General features: G+C 53.2%; 1 protein-coding gene across 3 annotated transcripts in view; it reads left to right on the top strand.

Annotated features, from left to right (window-relative positions):
- LOC105604659 (uncharacterized) overlaps positions 1-17,084 on the top strand; it is a 166,254-nt gene that overhangs the window by 108,025 nt on the left and 41,145 nt on the right. For all 3 annotated transcript variants that reach the window (XR_009598382.1, XM_060405888.1, XM_060405889.1), the window contains exons 42-49: positions 657-1,013; positions 2,238-2,591; positions 5,232-5,363; positions 6,208-6,357; positions 8,671-8,878; positions 11,785-11,951; positions 13,312-13,424; positions 14,461-14,542. Coding sequence is in view for 2 of the 3 variants with exons in the window: in XM_060405888.1 (XP_060261871.1) it covers positions 657-1,013; positions 2,238-2,591; positions 5,232-5,363; positions 6,208-6,357; positions 8,671-8,878; positions 11,785-11,951; positions 13,312-13,424; positions 14,461-14,542 (1,563 nt within the window). In the remaining variant the exon portion in view is untranslated. The remainder of the gene's footprint in view (positions 1-656; positions 1,014-2,237; positions 2,592-5,231; positions 5,364-6,207; positions 6,358-8,670; positions 8,879-11,784; positions 11,952-13,311; positions 13,425-14,460; positions 14,543-17,084) is intronic.

Genomic DNA, 17,084 nt, shown 5'->3' with positions numbered 1-17,084 from the left:
TGGGTTTGTGCCCGCATGTTGGGTTGTCTTAGGCCCTGGTGGAGCAAGTTGCTTAAGGTCTCGCCCTCCAGCAAGTGAACATTGATGTTCGTGATCTCATTTCAGTAGCCAGTGCTTTCTGGATGCCTGGCTCTGGATTCACAAGGATTAACTTACTTCCATCTCCCAGCAACTTATGATCAACTCCCATTTTAGAGATGGGTAAACTGAGTCCGTGGGTTTGGAGAGACTGAGTTAGTGGTAGAACAGGAATTTGAGCCCACATCTCTCGATGGGGTGCCGTTGGTATCGCTCACCTTGCAGAAGGAGGTGCTGATAAAGTTTAGGCCGTGGGGCCACTGCTGCCCTCTTCCCACCCAGACGCGTCTCCAGCTCCCTCCCCTTGACTTCTGGTGTGTGTGTGTGCTGAGTCACTTCCGTCGTCTCCGACTCTTTGCGACCCCATGGGCAGTAGCCCACGAGGCTCCTCTGTCCATGGGGTTCTCCAGGCAAGGATACTGTGGTGGGTTTCCATGCCCTCCTCCAGGGTGTCTTCCTGACCTAGGGATCGAACCCGCACCTCTATGTCTCCTGCATTGGCAGGCGGGTTCTTTACCACTGGCGCCACCTGGCCTCTGGCACTCACCTGAAATCCAACCACTTTCTCCATATTCCAGGCGACAGGAATCCCGCGGGCCCTGCGCTCTGAGGGCAGCCTAAGCTGGGGCCCCTGCGAGTTCGACCTGACCACGGACTTCCATAGTGACCGTGGAGATGCCCGCCTGCAGTTGGCCCATACCTGCGGGCCCCACACCTTGGTTCTGGGGCACCTGACCCACTCCCTGCCCCTCCTGGGCCGACTGGGCCTGCCACCCCAGAGTGCCATCAGCCTGACCGTCCAGCCTGGCCCCGCCCCCCACAGCTCCCTGTCCCTCCAGATGGGGCCGTGCCGGCTGCAGGGTGCCCTGGGGCAGCACACGGAGAACCAGAGCACGTGGATACTGGCCACCGAGCCGGGTTGCCCGCTGCTGGAGGTGCGTATAGTGGGCCAGCAAGGGCCCTGGAGAGGAGCTTCCCGTCAGCGTAAGGCCTGAGCCTGGCTGACACCCTCTCCAGGGACTTCCCAAGACTAGCTACTATTTCTCCAAAGCCCTGCTGGACACTTGACCCCTCTTATCTCTCATCCCGTGTTCCCATTTGGCAGATGAGGAGATCGAGGCTGGGTGAGATTAGAGGCACGCAGTGCTATGGAACTTAAGGACCACAGGCTCAGAATTTATGACAGTCTGTCTTTTTAGTAAAATTTTAAGAGCAGGAAGGGAATGAGAGGAACTCTTCTCATGACAGTTGGAAACAGTTGCATCTTGGTTTCATAATCTGTTAAAAACCACAGGCTGGGTTTTATCTGAGCCAAGAGATAGTCTGAGCATTGTCCTGTGATGTTTGGGGGAAGGGGACCCTGTGACTCAGGAAAGGGGGAAGCTGGAGTCTAGGTCAGCAGACAGGGCTGGTGACCTCGTCTGAGTGGCACAGGCCCCTGCCCTGTGTCTCCTGATGGAGCTTCCTGGGCACAGGGACAGGGCCTGGTCCACTCAGCATCCCTGAGTGTAGGGCTGGGCGCGGGCAGATGTTCTGTCAGTGTTAATCAGGTCAACACAGGATTGGTCCACAAGAGAGCAGAGCATCATGGGGTGAAGCAGGCCTACTCACTAGGACTTTCTATGATGATGGAAATGTTCTTTACTATCCAGGACAGTAGCCACTAGAGACAGGGAGCTACTGAGGGCTTAAGATGATTTTACTCATGCTACAGAGAAACTGAATTCTTACTTGAACTTCATTTTAATTTAGATGGAACCAGCCCCATGTGGTTAGTGACCCTAATCCTAACCCTAACCCTTCACAGACTGAAGACAGATCAGGTTCAAACCTTAGCTCCTCTACTTATTAGCTATGTGATTCTGGGCAATGATTTTGCCTTTGAGCCTCAGTGTTCCCATCTGTAAAACGGGGACTAGTAACTGTCAATCTCAGAGTTGTTGGAATAGGGTGAAAGAGAACATCTTGATGAAGCACTCAGCCTGAGACTGTATACTGAGTGTTCTCTGATGGACGACTGTTGTGTGTGGTGGTTGAAGCTGCAGTTTTGTTGTTACTGTAATGGGAGAGGAGTGGGGGTGAGGAAGAGGGTTGAAGATGGAGAATCAGGCCACTCGGTGTGGGACCACCCTCTGACCCCTCTCTCTGGGGTCCGGCAGGGCCTGGGCCTCCCAGCAGGGACGCAGCTCAGTGACTCCCTGCAGGCCTTGGGTGGGGAAGCAGAAGCCTCAGGGGTCCTTGTGGCGGCCAGCCAGACTGCTTCCTTGACCTTGGCGGTGACCCTGCACCCATCCGAGGCCACACTCCGAGCGAAACTGAGGCCCACGCTGCCTGCACCGCACGCGCTTCCCCCGGAGACCTCGCTGACTGTCCAGTGTGGGTGGGAGGCCGGGTACCAGCTGCGCCTGGAGCTGCACACGGGGGCCTGTGAACTTCAGGGCAGTGGTGAGCTGCAGCTGGACCGCCGGCTGCAGTGGCGGGTGGTGGCCGAGAGCTCCTGCGAGGGCCTGCAGGTACGTGTGCCAGGGGTGGGTGGGAGGGATGAGCGCCAGGGTCTCCAGGTGGGAACCCTCCTTTTTAACCACTGCCAAAGTGAGAGAGATGGGGTGAACCCTGGAGGACTGGAGAACCTCTAAGCCCTAGACATACAGCTGTAAACACGGCAGATGAGTGCCTCCCAGGGGCAGACAGGCAACGCCCAGGATAAATCAGCAAACTGTGGAGTGTTATTACACAGGGGTGAGGGCTAAGGAGAGAGAGAAAGTGGGAAAGGGGGTCATGAAAAACAGGGCAGATACTGCAATTTTGTATGTCGGTCAAGGTTGGTCCCCCAAACAGGGTGACATTTAAGCACAGACCTGAAGGAGAGGAGAGAGTAGGATTGTGGGTACCTGGGGAGAAGGTTTTCTCTTTTTTAAAAGAATATTTATTTCTGTTTATTTATTTGGTTGCACCGGGTCTTAGTTGAGGCATGAGGGATCATTTGTTGTGGCATGCGAACTCTTAGTTGCGGGATTGGGGATCTAGTTCTCTGACCAGGGATCGTACCTAGGACCCTTGCATTGAGGATGTGAAGTCTTAGTAACTGGACTACCAGAGAAGTCCCAAGGGGAAAGGATTTTCTGGGCATGGCCAGTGTAAAGGCCCTGAGGCAGAGCTGGAGAGGGAAGGGCATTCTCTGGGGCTGGGATCAGCAGACCGTCTCTCTGAAAGTCCAGATAGCAAATACCTTAGACCTTGCAGGCCATTCAGCCACTGTTGTAACTACTCCGTGCTGCTGCCGTAGTGCAATGCGCCATAGGCAGTGTGCAGAGTAGTACGGCAGTGATCAGTACAGATCACAAGCATGACTGTGTTCCAATAAAGCTTTATTTACAGCAGGCAGCGGGCTGGATGCAGCTGGTGGGCTGGCGTTTGCTGACTTCTGTTTTATAAAAAGCCCATGGGGTGGGAGCACCCTCGGATTCAGGATCCACCACGCAGGTGGAGAGAGAGGATTGGATAGAAGTCAGATGTGGGTGTGAGAAATAGGGGAGCCAGATGGCGACTGTGTGAGAAGAGGACTGGGGCTGCTGCTGTTCCTGGTGATAGGAAGGACGTGGGTGGAGAAGGAGAGTTGGGAAGGGGATGTCGCTGACTCACAGGCCCTTTTGGGATGTGTTAAATCTGGATCCAACCAGTGCATTCTGAAGGAGATCAGCCCTGGGAATTCTTTGGAAGGAATGATGCTAAAGCTGAAACTCCAGTACTTTGGACACCTCATGCGAAGAGTTGACTCATTGGAAAAGACTCTGATGCTGGGAGGGATTGGGGGCAGGAGAAGAAGGGGACGACCGAGGATGAGATGGCTGGATGGCATCACTGACTCGATGAATGCGAGTCTGAGTGAACTCCGGGAGTTGGTGATGGACAGGGAGGCCTGGCGTGCTGCGATTCATGGGGTCGCAAAGAGTCGGACATGACTGAGTGACTGAACTGAACTGAACTAAATCTGACAGGGCTCTTAAACGCCCAAGTGGAGACGGTGGGGGCAGTCAGGTCAGCTGTGGTCTGAACTGGAGGTGTCCTCTTGGTGGTCACATTTAAAGCCACAGACTGAGGACTTCCCTGGTGGTCCAGTGGTTAAGACTTCGCCTTCCAATGCAGGGGGCGCAGGTTCAATCCCTGGTCGGGGGTGAAGATCCCACATGCCTCAGGGCCCCAAAACCAAAACATAAAACAGAAGCAATATTGTAACAGATTCAATTAAGATCTTTAAAATGGTCCACATCAAAGAGGAAAAAACTCTCAAAAAAGTCACAGACTGGCTGGGATGGCTGTGGGGTAGGTGGAGACTAGGCACTCAGAGGAAAGCTGGGGAAGATGAGAAGGAAACCGCCAAGGGTACCAAAAACAAGCCAGGAGGAGGAGGAACCCCAAGGGAGAAGGGGTCTCGAGGCTGGGGAGGAAAGGGTTAATAGGGTCAAACGCTGCGTCAGGCGGGTGGAGCCGGGCAGCTGTCCTGGGCACTGGAAGGCCACCTGTGAGGCCAGGAAGCCCAGACTGTGAATTAAGGTTCTGCCCCTTGTCCCTAGTGGCCTTGAGCACACCCCTGTTCCTCCTGGGGCTTCAGAGCCATCATCGTAGATGGGGTGCAGTGACCTCCTCCTGTGCTCCGGGATGCGCTGGTGGGCGGAGCCTAGGGAGATGCCCACGTGGGCAGCCTTGCAGCCTGCTTCCTGAGCAGGCTCCCATCGCCTCTCAGGAGCAGGGTCTGGGTTCTGTGAGCCTGGGGAGTTGGAGAGGTTGGGGGAGGAGAGGAGGGGAAATACATGTTTCAGAGCTGCCAGTGTTCCAAGGCTCTTGACCAGTTGGTTTCACGGGATGCGTGAAAAGCACGGGATGCTTGGGCATAAAGAGGCGATCTTTGTGGTTTGGGGAATTGGGAAGGGGGCCGGAGGAAGCTTGTTTGACAGTGCAGGGCTACTGAAGTGGGGCCCTCTGGCACTCCTAAAATCTGACCCAAGTCACAAACCCTCTCCTGCAGAGACTCATGTGGGCACATCCTCATCCCATTTTGTTTTCAGTTCAAGGGAGATCATGGGACCCCTGATGCCCACTTGAGACCCACCCTAGTTAAGACGACCTACTACCATCTCTTTCAACCCTTCCAGGCCCTGGGGGTCCCAGGCCGAGTCAACAGCTCCGGCTATGTTGCAGTGAACTCCACAGCCATGGACGCTCAGGCGCTGGTCACTGTGGATGCCAGCACGCTGCGGGGGCTGCTTGTCCTCAGCACCACCGAGGTGAGGGTGCAGACCAGGCCTGGGATGCCAGGGCCATGTGCTCCTGATGAGAGAAGCATTTGGATACCAGCTGAACTCCAGAGAGGACCCTGGCAGATGAGAGCTTCACGGTCCATGAGTAGAGGAATGAGACTTCTGAGGAGAAGCCCCTCAGCTGCCCCTTCCCCTTCCTAACTCCCCAGGAGCCATCGCTCATCTGACTCTTTTAATGTCATGTTCACGAAAGCACACAGCCTGCTCGCGTTTGCACCTGCCTCCTTTTATTCAGCATGATGCTTGTGGGATTCACGTGGTCTGTATCCTTTTTCACTGCTGTATAGTATTCCATGGTATGCTGGTATCACAATTCATCTGTTCATCTTATCCATTCGCATTTGGGCAGTGTCTAGTTTTTTATTGTATACTTAATTAAATTAAGTACATTTTTTATTTTAAAAATATCGTCATTGTGATATAATACACATGACAAAATTTACCATCTTAACCACTTTCAAGTGCACAGTTCAGTGGCATTAAATACATTCACATGATTGTACAGCCATCACCACCATTGGTGTCCAGAACTCTCTTCATCTTGCAAACCTGAAACTACCCACGATACAACAACTTGTCATTTCCCGCCCTCCCCCCACCCCAAGGCTCTATTGAATTTCTTTCCTTTTTAAGGCTGAATAATATTGCATTGTATGAATGGTCCATATTTTGTTGATCCATTTATCCATCAGTGGACACTGGGTTGCTTCTACCCTTTGGCTGTTGTGAAGAGTGCTGCTATGAACATGGGTGTGCAAATATTTCTTGGTGATCTCTCATGTGAGTCTTGGTTTTTCTCGCTCTGTTATAGACCCAGCAGGAGGTGAACTTGCTGCTCACACACAACCTGCCTCAGCCCAACCCCTTGGCCCTCCCAGCCCAGATCCTGCTGTACCTGACCAACAAGAGGCTCGGGCCCAGCTACAGACACACCCTGCAGGTCGGAGTGGATGGCAAAGAGGTGGGGGCTCTGCCGGGGTGAGGGGGCGGCCTGGTGGGGCTGGGAGCTGGCCCGACAGCCCTGGTCCCACGTCTTCCACCATGACATGTGTCCGAGGAGCTGACCTTCACTCGGTGGCCAGAGCACGTCTCCCTGGACTGCAGACTCCAGCACAGCCTGCCCGCACTGCGGACGCTGTGGGTGGAGGACAGGGTGGCCCTTCAGGTCAGCCTTGGCAAGCGGCAGTGATAATGGAAATCATTCATTCATTCATTCATTCAACAAACCTTTTTGGAAGTACCTCTGAGACAAGGGGATGATAGAACAAGCTTCAGACCTCCCTCTGAGCCTCAGTCTTTACATCTGGAAATTGGGGCTGCTGATACTCATTTTGCCCTGGTGACTCAGCTGGTAAAGAATCCTCCTGCAATGCGGGAGACCTGGGTTCGATCCCTGGGTTGGGACGATTCCCTGGAGAAGGGAACCCCCACCCACACCAGTATTCTTGCCTGGAGAATCCCATGGACAGAGGAGCCTGGGGGGCTACAGTCCATGGGGTCACAAAGAGTAGGACACGACTGAGTGACTTTCCCTTCACGTTTCACTTTCAGTATTCATTTCCTTCACCCAGCCGTGCCCCCAGGACTGTTACACGTTCTCTTCCTCTAGAGCCTTCTGCCCCACTCCCAGCAGACCAGAGCTCGTCCTCAGCCCTCTTTTTCCACGTTGTCCACACACACTCCCTTCACGGTCTTATCCGTTCTCTCATATCAGTGGGCGTATCTGCACTGCCGTGTCCCCCATCTTTTCCTCCCCTGAATCCCAGATCAATAGGCCCACCTGCCCACTGTATCTCCACTCAGGTGCCTGGCAGGCACCTCCGACTTCAGCTGTTCCAAAACCAGACAGGCCAGCCCCCCAGATCGGCCCCTCCCTGTCTCTCTCCATCTTGGCAAGCAATGCCTAGTCCATCCTTCCCACTGTGTTGTCAAACCCTTGAAATCAACCTTGATTGGCCAAGCCCTCATTGAGGAACCCCCTAAAGCGTCACCTCATTAGAACCAAAGACTCTCCTATCACCCAGGAAATTCCAAGGGACCTGTGAGCTCCGTGTCACATTCTCCTGTCCCTCCCATCACTCAGTCTACAAAGCTGTGAGTTCTGTGCCAGGAACTGGGCTCAAAGACCAACTGTTAGCAGGAACTGGGACCAGAGGCCTCCGCAGCTGCAGCTTTACTGTGCCACGCCCTTCCTCGCCTCTCCCCAGCTTTCTTTTCCATCGACTTCCCATCATCCGTCACGTGATGCCTTTGGTGTGGTCCCGGTCTGACACCCACTGCTGGCGTTTAAGTTCCACGTTGTAATGTAAAAGTTCAGGCATTTCTGTCTGTCTCACGTGTGGTAGCCTCCGAAGGTGTAACAGGACCCAGCGAGTGGTAGGTGTTCAGTCAACATGGTAGAGCGATGGAGTGACACCCCCCGCTTTATAGAGCGGGCGACTTAGGAGTCTGCTCGCCACCTGCTGCCATGCGCTGTGTGTTCTGATCGTAATGGCTAATGTGCTATTGTGGTTTCAGTGATTAACTCACAGGCACGCTGGAGGGAAGCTTGCAAACTCAAAGCCTTTGGGGCCCCGTGGAGAACTCCAGTGTGAGCTGTGAGGGGACCTAGAGAGCTCACACCCTGTCTAAAGTCTTCCAAGGGGTATATTTTTAACTTGTTAAAAAAAAAAGATTTTTTTTTAAAAAATGTATTAACTTTTGTTGGGGTGAAATACATCTTTACCATTTTAACTGTTTTATTTTGTTTCAAGATATTTTTCTGTGGACCATTTTCTAAAGTCTCTATTGGATTTCTTACAATATTGCTTCTGTTTTATGTTTTGGGTTTTTTGCCCATGGGGAGCTTAGTTCCCTGGCCAGGGATTGAATCCTCACCCTTTGCATTGGAAGGCAAATTCTTAACGACTGGACTTTGAAGGAAGTCCCCTGAGCTATTTTAAGCTGTACAATTCAGGTATTTAGTACACTGATAAATTTGTGTAGCTACTCTCTAATTTAGAGCATTTTCACCCCCCGAGATGGGAGCCCTATTACCCACGAGCATTCACTCCTCAGCAGGCACCTCCCCGCCCTCTAGTGCCAAACAGCAGGTGTGTCGTTTGCCAAGTGTAACCCAGCTGTTCCTCCATCCTGCTCACTCAGGGCCCCGGTTCTTCCCACCCTAGTGGTGTGGACGGTATAAGACCCCAGGGTTTGGGCAAGCGGGTCCTGGTTGCGCCAGGCTGGCTTTCTCTGCTCAGGGTGGTCCGGCGTCTCCTGGGTGTTGTTCCAGGTCTCCACGGACGTTGACAGCAGTGGCGCTGGCTTTGAGAATTCAGGACGCGTCTCATCAGGGTCCACGTCTCTGAATTACTCCGTGAGCTGCCGTCACCGCGATGGGCGCCTGGAGTTCTCTGGTTGGAGCGAGCACAACAGCTGGGCCCTGCGGCAGGCGGGGTTCCCGGAAGAGGCCCGCCTGGGCGCTGAGCTGCAGATGCAGAGTAAGGCGGCCAGACCCTGCCCGGGATCGGGAGTCAGCCCCCCTACACCGACACCTGCCCACCAGCCTCAGGCCCGGCGTGACCCTGAGTTCCAGCACTAACCAGGATGCCCTTGGCCTTGGAACCTGACTCTTAAAGGAGTGGGTATTCACTTCCCAGGGTGGCCAAGGCAACGTACCATAAAACGGGTGGCTTAAAACAACAGAAATTTATTCTCCCAACTTCTAAAGGCTGGAAGTCAGAAACCAGGTGAGGTCACGGCCATGCTCCCTCCAGAGTCATTAGGATTCAACCCTTACTTGCCTCTGCCCGCTCCTGGTAGCCCCAGGCATTCTTGCACTTATGGCTGTTTAACCCTGGTCTCTGCCCCCGAGTCTCTGCCTTTCTTTCTGTAAGGATGCTAGCCATTGGGTTATGGCCCAGCCCAACCCAGCACCTCACCTTGGCTTGATTTGTGATTTACTCATTAAGTTGTGTCCAACTCTTGCGACCCCACAGACTGTATCCCACCAGGCTCCTCTGTCCATGGGATTCTCCAGGCAAGATGACTAGAATGGGTTGCCACTTTCTTCTCCAGGGGATCTTCCCGACTCAGGGACTGAACCCGGGTCTCCTGCATTGCAGGTGGATTCTTTACCAGCTGAGCCACCAATCCTATCTCCAAATAAGGGCACATCCCCAGGCCCTGGGAGTTAGAACTTCAAACGTAATTTTTAAGGGGAAATAGTTTAACCCATATTGGAGGAGGGAGGGAAGGTAACAGTAATAGTGTTTCTGTTATTGCTTATTTTTTTTAATGAGGGATTTTATTTTTATTTATTTGGTCACGCTGGGTCTTATCTGTGGCACGTGGGATCTTTTGTTGCAGCATGCAAGTTCTTAGGTGGGATCTAGTTCCCTGACCAGGGATCAAACCCAGGATCCCTGCCCTGGGACTGTGGAGTCTTAGCCCCTGGGCCACCAGGGAAGTCCCAAGAGCCGGCGTTGATTGAGTGATTACTGCATATGTAGTTACTGAGGCAAGCTCTCAGTACATAGCTCAGTGAGTCTGCTAGACAACCCCGTTCACACCAAGGGAAGCTTGAAGCCCCCAGTGGGGCTTCTCAGACCCTCTGACTTCTCTCCTGACCCCTGCTCATTCCGCTCCTTGATATTCTTCCAACACATGAGGCTTACTCCTGCCTCAGGACCTTTGCACAGGCTGTTCCGTCTGCCTGGAACGCTCTTCCCCACATGATTCCTTGTGGGAGAAACAAGGAGACAGCCCCTCACCACCTGCGCCTCAAATGCCATCTCCTCGTGGAGGCCTTGCCTCTCCCCCTAGTTATTTGCATCCCCACCTCCCTCCAGCTCTCCCCACCTCTCTCCCAGACTTTGTCGTTGTAGCAAGCTGTGTAACCCATTTCTTAAATATCCTTATTTCTCACTTCCCACCTTCCATCCACCCCACACTCCACTCTTTGTTTGCAGAGTGGCAGATAGTAAGTGCTCAGTTAATCAGCTGTTGAGTGAACAGATAGGAGGGGGTGGTGAGTAACACCATCCCTGTTCTGCAGGGGAGGAACAGAAGCTCAGAGAGGTTGAGTCACTTGTCCCATGCCATACAGCTGGCTCATGATGAATCCAGGCAGCATGACTCCAGAGCCACCCTCTGATCCACCCCCGCCCCCGCGTAGATGGCAGAGATCAGGATCCCTGCACTGCCCCGAGTCTCCTGGATGGTCCTCTTCTGGCCTTGAACTCTTCCAGCCTTGGTTCTCAGCCTCCTGCAGGGTGAGCAGGCGCCTGGATCAGACAGGGGACTGTCTCACAGACTGCTCTGAGGAAGGGTTTGTCAGGGATGTTGTGGGTCAGTGATGGGACAAGTGTCCCAGGAATGATTCCCCACGGCCCCAGTTCCCGGCCAGGAGGCCTTGGATGCTAGCCTTCAGCCACAGTGGCTTCTCACCCCCCAACTGCTCTCTCTCAGGGGGCATGTTCTGCCTGGTGTCAATATTCTTGGTGTCCCCACAATCAGGAACCTCCCCAGGCACAAGGGGACTGAGTCCCCTTGGACGTGTGTTCACTCCCCACTCACGCCCCACATATAGTAGGTGCACATGGGTGAACACTGCAGAATGAAGGAAGGAGACAGACCCTTCATGAGACCTACTATGTGCCCAGCGCGCAGATGTGTTATCTTAGTTAATCTTGGCGATGTCTCTTGAGGTGGATGGCCTATGCCCACTCTGTAGGTGAGGAAATTGAGGCTCAGAGTTGCCAGCTTGTCCTTGTCTGCCAAGGAGGGCCTCCCAGGTGATGGGGCTGAGCGAGATCCCAGAATCTCCTTTCCTGGAGGAGTTTCTTCTGTCTGCTGAGCTGAGCTGTGGCCTAGCTCGGAGGCAGGGGACTGGAAGAAATGCCCGCACATGCTAGAGGAGGGTGCAGACCCTTCTGCCTTGGCCAGGCAAGCTGCAGGTCAATATTATTTGATACTGATTTGATATTAACCCTGGAGAAAAGCACCATTGGTTTGTTCACTCCCTCATTAGGTTCTGGGCACTTGTGATGTGTCTGGGGCAGTACTAAATGCTGGAGTCACAGCAGGGAAGGAAATAGACTGAAGGTCCTGCCCTCGTGGAGCTGACCTTCTGGCAAGGGAGGAAGCAGGACGGGCTGGGAGGTACTTTAGAGGGGCAATCAGAGGAGGCTGCTCGGAGGAGGTGTCATAGCAGCAGTGACTCCAATGCGAGAAGGAGCTGGCCAGGCCAAGACTGGGGGAAGCCTCATGACAAATGCTTTCACAGGGACTCAGAGGTGAAAGGCTCGCCCAGGTCAGTCTCACTGGTATCCACAGGGTTTGACCCTAAAGTGGAATGGGAAATGGACCCCAGTTCCCAGCAGCCTTTGCCATTCTCTGTCTCTAGAGACCCAGACACAGGCCCGTGTGGTCCTCCAAGGCGGGGACGATGGGATCAGCATGGACACGGCAGCCCTGGTGGCCCGGCCAGTGAATGGCCCCCTGGAGCTGGTGGTGAATGTCAGCCACACGGCACCTCTTCTCCGGAGGCTGGGCCTGCCCTTTGCCAGCCAGGTGAGGTGTAGTGTGGGTGGCCAGCCCAGGCAGGGGCAAACTCTCCTGCTAATTCTGTCAACTCCCATCCTGTTCCCAGGGGCAGAGGACCACTGTGTGCAGTTGATGCGAATGGTCTTGCCTTGTGTCTGTCTAGCACTTTACAGTTTGCAAAGACTTTATTAATAATGATAATAACTGTCACCAGCGGCCTCTGTGCTCCCTGCCATGGGGCTGGTGTGGATGGGCCCCTGCACCTGTGTTCCAGCTCCTGGTCCTGTGTCCTTTCCACCCTTCCAGCTTGCATGTGTACAGCACCTACTGCATGCTTGGCACTGTTCTGAGGGTCTCATAGGGCTCATCTCCTAACACCCCAGTAAGAGGCAGAGCAGCACAGTTGTTATACATGCCATCACTGGGGGCCAGTCCCAGCTCTGTCATTTGCTGGCTGGCTGTCCTTGGGCAGATTCCTTAGCCCCTCTGTGCCCTCAGTCTCCTCATCTGTGAAATGGGGATAATACCGGTACTGTTAATGTGAGGGTTGTGAGGATGGAGTGAGTCAGTACCAGTGATGCCCCTGGGATGATGTGTGGCTGGAGCTGATGCTTCAGAAGCCTTTGCTGCTCTGATGGTGCTGGTAATGCTGGCCACTGTAGTCATCAGCATCCTCAGGTCACAGGTCCATCTCTCAGTGACCTGCCCAAGGTCATGTGGCAAGTAGGCATCAAAACAGGGGCTCAGACTTGGTACTGGGTCCTTCCCTGAGATGCACCCCCACACCCTCTAAGACAGGAACTGTGCTGAGTCCCCATGCAGCGGGCCACTGGCAGTTGGTGTGAACTCGACTTGCTTAGTGAAGTCGACTCGACTCGAACCCTCCCTCTCCCTCACAAGCCACAGAGCACGTACATCCCAGACTCTTTTCCAGCCTTCTGCTTTGGGCTATCCAGCAATCCCTCTGCCCCTCACTCCCCTCTGCCATGGGAGGAGGGGCAGTTCCCAGAGTCTAGGGGCCCAGGATGTCACTCTTCCCACAGAGGGTCTGAGTCACCGTGACCCACCACTGAGCAGCACTTCTTCTGAATCCCCTTTCCCTGCCCTCAGCCCAGGTGGTGGGGAGGTCTGTAGGATGCCAGCTCTTTGCCGATATCTGGGGTACAGGTGGACACTGGGGACCCATGGCTGGCAACCTGAGCTGCAGCGAGAGAGCTGGCCCAGGCCTGCCTGGGGGTCCTCACCATCCAAGGGTGGGCAGATGGGGCCAAGTCTGATGGGCATCTGCCCTGCCAGGCTGGTGGGTGGACAGGGATGTGAGGGTCCTTAGGCCCCTTTCTCCCAGCCTGTCCCCGCCGACCCTCACCCCATCCTGTTCCCTTTTCAGCTCATGTTCCAGGAGCTCTGGGAAAAGGAAGAGATGCATTCTTCCCTGCAGCTGACGTGCGATTCTCAAACCAGCCTGGTCCTCAACATCCAAGGCCACAACCAGGCACTCAGGTGAGGGCTTTGCCACACTCTAGGGGCCCCGAGGGGAGAGGAATGGGTGAGGGAGAGGCCTCAGCTGAGCACCCGACCCACAGCGCTGCTTCAAACCCTCCCCACAGCCCCACTGCACAGAGGTGGCAAGGGAGGCTCAGAGAGGCCAAGTGACTTGCCCGAGGTCACACAGCTAATAAAACATCTCTGACCTCTGGGGCTCGGGACACGAAGGAGAAGTTCTTATTCTCACAAGTTAATGCATCCCAGGCCTCGAATAGTAATACTAGTATGGCTCTTCACTCTGGGAACCTTCTGGGGTCAGAGGTCTTAACACTCAGATGAAGTCAGGTGAGTCACCAGGCTCCAGGTGATGGAGGGTGATGAAGAAGCCACTGTTAACGATATAGACCAGCGGTTCTCACCCGGGGGCGTTGGGCAGTGTCTGGGGAAAGGTCCAGTTGTTACAGCCAGGAAGGGGGGTCTACCGGCTCCTCGCGGGCAGGGGCCACAGCTACTGCCAGACCTCCTGTAATGCGCGGGCCAGCCCACAACGATGACTGGTGTGGCCCGCGGTGTCAGCTCTGCTGAGGTTGGCACACGTGGTGTAGGAGCACCCCCGGACAGGGCAGGCGGCAGTGGGGAGCCGTGAGTGCCTGGCCTGAGGAGGCGAGGGAGGGGTGCTTTGAGCCCAGGGCTGCAGGAGGGGGCCGGGTTTGAAGCTTGCTGTCCAAAGTGAGGGGGCCTATGGGTGGGCCCACAGAAGATGTGCTGCTGAGTACCACCCAGCCCCTGTGCTGGAGGCGAAATGGAGGCACTTGCCCACTGTGCCAGCACCAGGCGGAGGCCAAGCTGGAATGCAAACGCACGTCGCTGCAGCCCTGATTGTTGCACCCCATGGCCATCAGGCCTCTGGGCATGTTAATAGCCCTTCCTTCATTGGGTTGCTGCTATGTTTCTGGGTCTCCAGCCGTCTGCTGGGGTGGTTGGCTTGGTCCCGACCCGGCCTGCACAGAGCGCCCTCAAGCCAGGCTTCTCACACCTTCTCTGCTTCCAGCAAAGAGCTGCAGCTCTCCGGCCGGCATCACCTCCCCGTCCTCCTCGGCCGCTGCCCCAGCAGAGCCTCTGCCTCAGCCAAGGTAACTGTGTCCCGGCCACCCCTGAGCCCCTAACTTGTTCCAGATGCCCTGCCCGAGGCGAGTGGGGGCTGCGCAGGCCGGCCTCGCCACTGCGGAGTGTTAACACATCATATGTGTCCCCCAGCTTGCAGCAGGCCGCGCTGGGCCACCCTCAGAAACCCCTGGCTCCAGGTTTTCCAAACAGGCCCGGGTTTACATTCCTGGGCCGGCCCTGCAGCCCCCAAGCGGGGCCCACGAGACCCCCAGGAGCCAGGGGAGTCTTGCCCACCAGTGCCTGGCACTGCCTGCCCTCAGCCTGGCACGCTCCCAGGCACTGGATCAGATGACGCGGCCTTTGAGCTGAGCCAGCCTCCCCTCCCAGGTGCCCCATGTCCCTTTCCCACAGCCTCTGCGTGGCTTCCTGCCCTGTGTCCGCAAGTCCCGTGTTCACCTGGAACCCTGGGATATCGCTGTCTCAGGCGTCTGCTCTGAGTAGCGTCTGGAGGTGCTGGGCGTGGACAGGAGGGCCAGTGAGAGCCGCGATTCCCCTTCCTTTGGTGCTGCCATTGTTTCCTTCTATCTGCTCCTCCCCAAAGCAGGAGATCCTGGAAGGTGTGCCCAGGACCTGGCCTAGGGCCCAGCACATAGTAGGTGCTTAGTGAGAGACAGGGAAGGAAGGAATGAATGGATGACGGGACGAGTGAATGAATGAGGACACACACCAGCTGGTCGCTTCCTTATCCTACCAGCCACCCAGCTTTGTAAAAAGCACCCGCCCACCAGCCTTGGCCCAGGCTGACTTTGTTTATAGAGCACCTACTGTGTGCCAGGCTGTGTACCAGCACATCACGCACAATCTCAGAGCTCTGCAGACTTCACTCACCATCATTCAGGGAGCCTCTTAGTTTTCCCCCAACCTTTCTTTTCAATAATTTCCAACCTATAGAAAAGGTACTATAGGGCAGTGACCATTTACCAGTTGGTTTCTCCCCCAGTTTTATTGAGATGTAATTGACATACAGCACTGTTAGTGTGTACAGCACATTAATCTGACTTGCATCTACTGTGAAATGACTGTAATGAGTTAGTTAAATCTGTTATCTCAGAGAGAGAGAGAAAAAGAAAAGGGAAAAAAAATCTTGTGATGACAACTGTTAGGATCTCTTCGCTCTTTATTTTTAATTTTATTGGAATATGGTTGATTTACACGTTTAGTTTCTGCTGTACAGCAAAGTGAATCAGTTACACATATGCATATATTCACTCTTTTTTAGATTTTATTTCCGTATAAGGTCACTACAGAGTATTGAGTAGAGTTCCCTGTGCCATGCAGAAGGGTCTCACTAGTTCCCTATTTTATCTCTGGTAGTGCATATATGTCTGTCCCAACCTCCCAGTTTATCCCTCCGTTCCCTTGGTAACCGTAGGTTTGTTTTTTGCATCTGTGACTGGTTCACTTGTACCATTCTTAACAACTCTCAGATATATCATCCAGCAGGGTTAACAGTAGCCATCTCACTGTGCGAACATCCCTGGTATTTATCTTATATCACCAAGTCTTAATATCTTGCCGCATCTTTCTGTTTATACTTAATATGTTATATACTTGTATATATTCACACACATATTTTTGTATTGTGAGTAATATTGAGCTGTTTCTGGAGGCGTCTCATTACTCCTAAATACTGCAGCTGGTGTTTCCCATAACAAGGGTATTTTCTTGTATAACACAGTAAAATTACCAAATTCAGGAAATTTAACATGTGACATAATATCGTTGTTGAGTATACAGCTCATCATAAAATTTCCCAGTTATGCAGTAATTCTTCTTTCTCAATAAGGCCCTTCTGAGCTGTTTTGTTTGTTTTAAATCTGGGATGCAGTTCAAAATCACCCAGGGCATTCAGTTGTCATGTCTCTTTAGTTTCTTAATATCTAGGACAGAGGTCTGCAAGCTTTTACTGTAAAAGGCCAGATAATAAATATTTTAGCCTTTATACCCAATACCCTCTCTGTTGCCATTGCTCAATTTTGCATTATAACAAAACGGCAGCCATAGACGATATGTAAATAAATGGGCTTGGCTGTGTTCCAATAAAACTTTATTTACAAAGCAGGCAGTGGGCCGAATTTGGCACAAAGACTGACCTCGATCTAGCGATTCTCTTCCTACCACCTACCTTTCTTTCCTTTAACATTTTATTATTATATTTTTCAGACACTGAAAGATTCAAACAGCTTTCTAGCAAATACTCACATACCTGTCACCTCGATTTTTTCATTCATATTTCGCTCTACTTTATCACACAGCTCTCCACCTTTTTAATGCATTTCAAAGGAAGTTCCTGATACTGATATACTTCCCCCTAAACATTTCATATCATTAACCACCTTAAAGAAGAACTCCTGTATTGAACAACAAGGATTTACTGTATAGCACAGGGAACTGTAATCAATATCTTATAATAACCTAAAATGGAAAAGGATCTGAAGCTGTGTACCTGAAACTAATACACTATTGTAAACCAACTATAGTTCAGTTTTTAAAAAGAAAGAAAGCTTT

The sequence above is a fragment of the Ovis aries genome, chromosome 24 (genome assembly GCF_016772045.2).
Source record: "Ovis aries strain OAR_USU_Benz2616 breed Rambouillet chromosome 24, ARS-UI_Ramb_v3.0, whole genome shotgun sequence".
In the NCBI taxonomy this organism is placed as follows: domain Eukaryota; kingdom Metazoa; phylum Chordata; class Mammalia; order Artiodactyla; family Bovidae; genus Ovis; species Ovis aries.
Note: the sequence above shows the minus strand (reverse complement) of the source record. Positions and strands in the feature narration are given on the sequence as shown.